Source organism: Telmatherina bonti, assembly GCF_933228915.1.
Source record: "Telmatherina bonti genome assembly, chromosome: 8".
NCBI lineage: Eukaryota > Metazoa > Chordata > Actinopteri > Atheriniformes > Telmatherinidae > Telmatherina > Telmatherina bonti.
Window position 1 is genome coordinate 28,393,020 of NC_136626.1, and position 6,857 is coordinate 28,399,876.

Below are 6,857 nucleotides of genomic sequence, written 5' to 3' on the forward strand. Positions count from 1 at the left end.
CTAACGACTCAACCAGTGATTGTTGCTATCTGTGATTTCACATTTCACAAACTAATTTCAAACCACCTTTCAGCTCATACTGGTAAATTATCTGCCAAATCCATTTACTCCCAAGGTTGAATTGTACTGCTGTAAACACAACGGTGTTGTAGTGGGAGGTAATTTAATAAAGGGAGTCTTGTGGTGCCATACCTTGGATAAACCTGATTATTAGGACACATTTTACTTATAGAAAACAATAGTTAGAGAGCTAACTCTAACTAGGAAACGTCCTTGGTTAGGTTAATTTGAAGAAAATTCCCTGAGAGACAAACTTGAAGCAGTTTATAGCAACATTTTATCAGACTTGAGCACAAATTGACATGTTTTTGGCAGCCAATGAGTAAACAGTACAATCAGCCCAAAGAAATGCATTACTACCAACTTTTTTCTTCTTCACCATTCCACTGACTCATACATAATGATGATACTTGTATTTTATCCGAGTCACAGCCGCGTAGTGTATAAATATAAAGTTAAATTCCCAGGGACAGGTTTCAAAATGTTTTAAAGGAGTAATTAATTAGGAGAACAAAGGGCGTAATACCTTGTAGTTTTCCTATTAGTGAACGCTGATTGGTCAGTATTTTCAAAGGAATGTAATGATTGGTTGAAGGACTTGTCAGACAATACTATAAGCTTTGCTATTGGTCTAAACAGAGGCAGCCAAACTCACGTGCTCTCTTCTTCCTTTGAGGGCGGTGTCAACTAGTTAGCCAGCCGGCAGACGGAGGTTGTTGATATATGAGTTTGAAAAAATAATAATACAATTTCAGAAATAGTCTTCGAAAATGGGAACACGAGATGATGAATACGACTACTTGTTTAAAGGTAATTCTGATTTGAAAGGTGAACAATTGACCGCACCAGGACGCGTTTTACAATGGCTCGTAACAGCAGAAGGAACTGTGGAAGTCAACAGCATATAAGCTAAGTTAGCTACCCAACAAAAAGTGACAGATGGTAACATGATAGCTTCTGAATACGAAGTTACTCCGTTTGCACTTACTGTTACATGTTTGTCTTTATGTCAGAGCATGACCATTAGTAGTAAACGCCATTATCAAGAAGCATTTAGCGATTCCAGCGTCGGTATGCTAACGCTAGAAGGTCTGGATGAAGCTATCTGGCTAACATGCTAACTAAATGGCCTCTTACAAAAACAATAGTTTTAAACGCCCTGGCGTTAATTTGAGTTTGTGAACAGCCTCTCCTTGCGATTTTAAAGTAATTTGAGTTTGTGAACAGCCTCTCCTTGCGATTTTAAAGTACTATAAACTAATCTATTCAACTAAAATCTCCCAAATTCCTAACTTTTTGTTATTTTTTGGTCATTTGACAGAGTCAATCACTTTAGTGTGCTAGCTTGATCAACACTGATAGAGGTCTAGCCAAGTGATACATTATATCCATCATGGATCACAGCTTTATAGTAGTTATAAATGTGCAAGCTTCAAGGTATGGAAATTTTCTAAAGGTTGGCATAATCCATTAGGAAATTATCTTTGAGAGGGTGGGAGAAGTTTTCAGATCGTTGACCTACACAAAAGTACTTGTACATAAACATATAATATTTAATTAATTACCATCCATTGTCTTGATTAAAAAAATTACTTGGGTAAAAGTAAATAACATATATGTAGTACTTTGGTCTCTGAGTGATATTCTATGATATATGACATCATCACATTGTTAACATTGAGCCATAATTGTGTAACTGTTGTAACTTGTGGACTTTCAGCTGAATAAACTGCTTGATTTACAGCTTGACATACAGAGACATCAGAAAGATCACAAATCAGATATGACCGCAGAAGGAAGGAAACCTGGAGCTTGGAAACCTGACTTTAATTCTTTTCTTTTTTCTTTTTTTTTCTTTTTTTTTTGTTCAAAGTTTTTTTTATTGAAAAATAAGTTAGACATAATATTGAAAATACAATACAGTCATTTTTAAAAAAAAATATATAACTCCCTGGAACAAACCCACCCTGTTGCACCATTTTTTTAAAAATGACAGAAACAATTATAATTTAAAGATTAAGTTACTCATGTAAGATAAGTGAGGGATCTACCTTTTTAATCTGATCCAAAACAGGTTGCCAGATATTGAAGAACCTATTAACGCAGCCTCATAGAGAGTACATTATTTTCTCCAGTGTTAAATGGCGGAAAAGATCAACAAACCATCATTTAAAATATGGTCTGACTGGCTTTAATTCTAAACAGTGCAAACCAGATTTTGATATTTGCTCTGTACCTTGTGTCATAGTGGCTTGTAGCCTCAGCATGACTGCATGCCACTCAGCAGGACTGCTCTTTTTATCTTAAATCTGAGTTGTGTTTTTATTCTGGTTCTAGTTGTTTTAATCGGAGACTCTGGTGTTGGGAAAAGTAATCTGCTGTCACGTTTTACAAGAAATGAGTTCAACCTGGAAAGCAAGAGCACCATTGGGGTGGAGTTTGCCACCCGCAGCATCCAGGTGGATGGAAAGACAATAAAAGCTCAAATCTGGGACACAGCTGGACAAGAGCGCTACAGAGCAATTACTTCAGCGTGAGTTTGTCTTATATTCAGTACTTATTACTCCTGTGGCAAGAGGGTTATTTATGTATGTGCTGTATGCCCTTTGACTTATAAGGTTGGTTCTGGTTGATGTGTGTATGATGTGATGCTACAGAGCCAGAATGCTCTATTAGGGCTTCTTTGTATCATTTAGAGAAAACATTTAGCAGATTCTTCAGTGTAACATGTAAACATGTATGTACAGTGCACAAGAGTATAACGCTTCTCTCTTCTTCCTCACCTTATTATCATCAGGTATTATCGGGGTGCAGTTGGCGCTCTGCTTGTTTATGACATTGCCAAGCACCTTACATATGAGAATGTGGAGCGCTGGCTGAAGGAGTTAAGGGACCATGCTGACAACAACATTGTCATCATGCTGGTCGGAAACAAAAGTGACCTCCGTCACCTCAGGGCTGTTCCCACTGATGAAGCTCGGGCTTTTGCAGGTGAAGAACTAAGTTGTTAATACAGGGGGCAAATGTTGCTTAGAGCATAGATGGGTAACTTTTTAATTGAAAAAAATGTCACCACCAGGAAAACAGTAGCAAGAACAATTCTTATCCATCCATCCTCACTTTAAGTGTGTTAACAGAATCAAAACATCCAAATTATTCCATTTTTTAAACTTAATGTTAATTTTTATTGCTGTTATGTGTAAAATATGCATTATCTCCTGTTTTGTCACCCCCAGAAAAAAACACTCTGTCATTTATTGAAACTTCAGCTCTGGACTCCACCAATGTAGAAGAAGCTTTCAAGAATATTCTCACAGGTTAGAAAGTTGACACATCCGGTGTGTTGCTTCGTGTCTGGAGCAATAAAGCTTCCACTTATGCAGCGTTTCTTTTTTTGTTTTGTTTTTTTCCCCACACAGAAATTTACCGCATTGTGTCTCAGAGGCAGATATCTGACAGATCTGCACATGATGATTCTCCGGGAAACAATGTTGTGGACATAAGCGTCCCCCCAACCATGGATGGGCAGAGGGGCAACAAGCTCCCCTGCTGCCAAAGCCTGTGACCATTCTTTCTCTGTCTTTAAATCTTTTACAGTTTGTTTTAGCTGTCACGCTGCTCTTATATCGACCTCTTAGTTTCAGAAGTTTTCAACATCAAGACTTTTAAATCTCACATTCCTTTTTTCTGTTTTCTTCCTCTGATTTCAGAGGAACCTGTCTGAAATATATCACAACCTGAGGGTAGCCAGGGGTGCAAAGCTACAAGAAGGTTGAAGCTGTAGTAAACTACAATCCCTTTTTAATTCACTAGATGATGATCCTATTGACCCACTCCTGTTGAGGGCTGGTGAGGGATCAGCAGGCCTGCTCTTCAACGCTCCATGCTGTTTCATCCTGCTTCCTGTTCTCAGCCTGCATAATAGACTAATGTCATGGTCTGCCACGGTGGAAACTTTTCATTTCATGCGTCGTTGACCTGATTCTGTCTATCCTGCTTTAGAAGAGGAGCTAAGGTACATTTGAAGTACTGTTGTGTAGTTTGGAGTTTCCAGTTGCTACTTTGAGCACTTCGCCCACTCTGGCATGAAATTAGCACTAACCAGTGTCCAAACTGGCTGTGACTGACTGACTTAATATGGGCAAGTGTGAAGCAAATGGTATATGTGTGTGTGTGTGTGTGTGTTTTAATCATAGTGCACAAAGATACCAAAGGAAAAGATGCGGATGTAATCAGTTTTACCGTTTCTCACTTATTTGTTTTTCAAGCTGTAGAGTCCAGGCTGTTTGCAAAAAACTGTGTAATGCTCCATAGGAGGTGTTTTTGATTTTTTTCTGTCTGATTGACTGTTTTGAAGTCAGATAATCAAGCTGTGTTTTTTTCTCCTCATTTATTTTAGCTCAACTTAATATGTCCCTGAATTAAAATAGTTATTGCACTAACGTCCATAATTTTCAGTGGGGCAATTTGTCATATAAACTCAACAATCCTCATAGAGAAACATGCTTTTGTTTTTGTTGGTGGAGAGATGGTAGCTGTTGATAACAGCAATTTAAAAAAAAACAAAAAAAAACAAGTTACACCAAGACGGGTGCTTTGACTTAAATCAGCCTGTCAATTGAATGTATTTGTTGGAGTCGGGGTCATCAAAGAGCGCTCTCTGTTGAACATTTTCACTCTGGGCACTTGAATAGTTGCAAACTGAGAAAAATGAACTGAAACTCACCAATGCAAATGTATTAGGGTAGATAAAAATGGCTTCTTTTTTTTTCCACCCTTCTGGTTAGAAATGCTTTGTATGATTTATTCAGTGCTTCGTGTGGTTGTACACATTTCATTGAAATGTTTGTAAAGTGTGCAAATAAGCACATAGTCCTTTCTTTTTGCATTGCTCATAATGCACAGAAAGAATAATAAATGTATTCCACTTGAGCATGTGGTCAACACTGATTTTTTTTATTTTTTTTATTTTATTTTAAATGGGGCCCATGGTACACTATGGGCCCAGGGGCCTCTGCATTTCTAATCCGGCCCTGTGTGGGCTACATGATTATTAAATGCTGCTGCACCGATCAATCATTTGGCTTTATATCTTTTCAAGCAATTGTGTATTTAAGGCATGTCTTTAATGGCACAATGTTAGTATTAATAGATTATAGCTGTGTAAGATTGAAAAGAGTTTAAAGCAAGGATGCCCAAACTTTTTGCCTCCAAGAGCCAAACTGAAAATGATGCAGTGAGCCACGGGCCAAGCGCTGCAGCTTTAAGGATGAAACACAAGTAAATGCGTGGAGTTATTTTAATTATTATCCAATAACTAATACAGTGTATTCTTTCAGATCTGGGGAAATAAAATGTTACATAAATAATCACTGTAGCAATGGAACAATGAAGCTGTAGTTAAAAGGGCAAGAAACAATAATTATAGCCACTAAATGGCAAAGTGCAACATGTCAACAACAAGAAACAGTACATGTTGAACAAGGCAAGTTGCTGATACTTAGTGGGGCCATAGACTGTGTATAAAGATGGACATAGCTTCTGCAACCTCACCCATAGGTTTCTGAAGAGCTGAATTGAAGGTCAGTGGGCGATTCCTACCATCGCTATCTTGGCAGAGGCATGTGTTGTCTCACCCGGAAAGTACAAATATGGGCAAAGAGGTCGAGCTGAGAGGGGGTCTGTGAGCATCATGGTGAATGATTGACATCTAGCGAACTCCAAGCTTTCTGTAGCTAAAAGGTAACCGAGCTAACCTGGAGATAATAGGAGCTAACCAGCTAACGGAGGTAAGCGGGCTAAAGTTAAGTCATGTTGTTAACCGGCTAAAAACCGCAGTTGTTCTACGTTCTTCTGACTTGAAGCGGGAGATTGGTAACTGTCAATCAAAAGGACACGCCCCTAAATATGCTAAACTTCGAGATTAAATTACTTTTAAACGGGCGAGTTAGAAAAGGATTCACTCCCCCCACAGTTGTCATGAAGGTAAACCTGACCTATTAACCGAAAATGGATTTTTGAACCAGGCTGCAAACGTTTATTTCTGCCGTGAAGTTGGCCCTTAACATGGGAGTCTATGGGGATTTGCTCTGTTTTGCAGCCAGCCCCTAGCGGATGAAGGGGGAACTGCAGTTTTATGCACTTCCGCATGGGCTTCACTTTTTAACGCTGGAGGTTGCCGCTTGAGTGGGACACATGAAGTTGATCATTGGACATTACCAGTCTCTCCATGTAAGGTTGCACCTGGCTCACTGACAAGGTCATTGAGGTGTGAATCAGTCAGGGTCCCTCTGAGTCTGGTCTTATTGAATTTCATGACACTGAAAGTTTTTCTTTTCTTTAAGCTCTAAAGGGTATATAAACAACAACTAGCTGGCCAAAAGCAAAGTGCTGGCGAGCCGATTTTGGCCAGCGGACCCCACTTTGGGCACCCCTGGTTTAAAGGCTAAATATACATGTAGTTGCTTCAACTACATGTATATTTAGTCTTAAACTGATGATCTCCGGTCGCTGGCTATGAGGAGCATGACGACTACTCCTTTCCTGTGAACGCCCCTCCCTGTGACAAGCTGCTGTCATTCACCATCACACTTAACCCGTCCGGGTTGCCTTGTGCAGTCTGCCGCCCTGTCCTCACCGTGGAGGCAGCCAGCTGACGATGAGCCTCCGGGGTGTATTTAAAGGCCTGGGAAAGCGGAAGTCTGGCCTGCTTGTGTTTCCAGCTGACAGCGAGCTGCTAGCTGGAGCGGAACAGCGCTGAAAGGCGTAGATGCACTTCTCCCCTCATCTTAATACTT

General features: G+C 39.6%; 1 protein-coding gene across 1 annotated transcript; it reads left to right on the forward strand.

Annotated features, from left to right (window-relative positions):
* Positions 1-737: 737 nt before the first annotated feature.
* LOC306759605 (ras-related protein Rab-11B-like) lies at positions 738-4,982 on the forward strand. The gene is made up of 5 exons (XM_079245293.1): positions 738-870; positions 2,398-2,593; positions 2,858-3,051; positions 3,297-3,377; positions 3,480-4,982. The coding sequence occupies exons 1-5, from the start codon at positions 831-833 to the stop codon at positions 3,623-3,625; spliced, it is 657 nt and encodes a 218-aa protein (XP_079101419.1). The 5' UTR covers positions 738-830; the 3' UTR covers positions 3,626-4,982.
* The last annotated feature ends 1,875 nt before the right edge of the window (positions 4,983-6,857 follow it).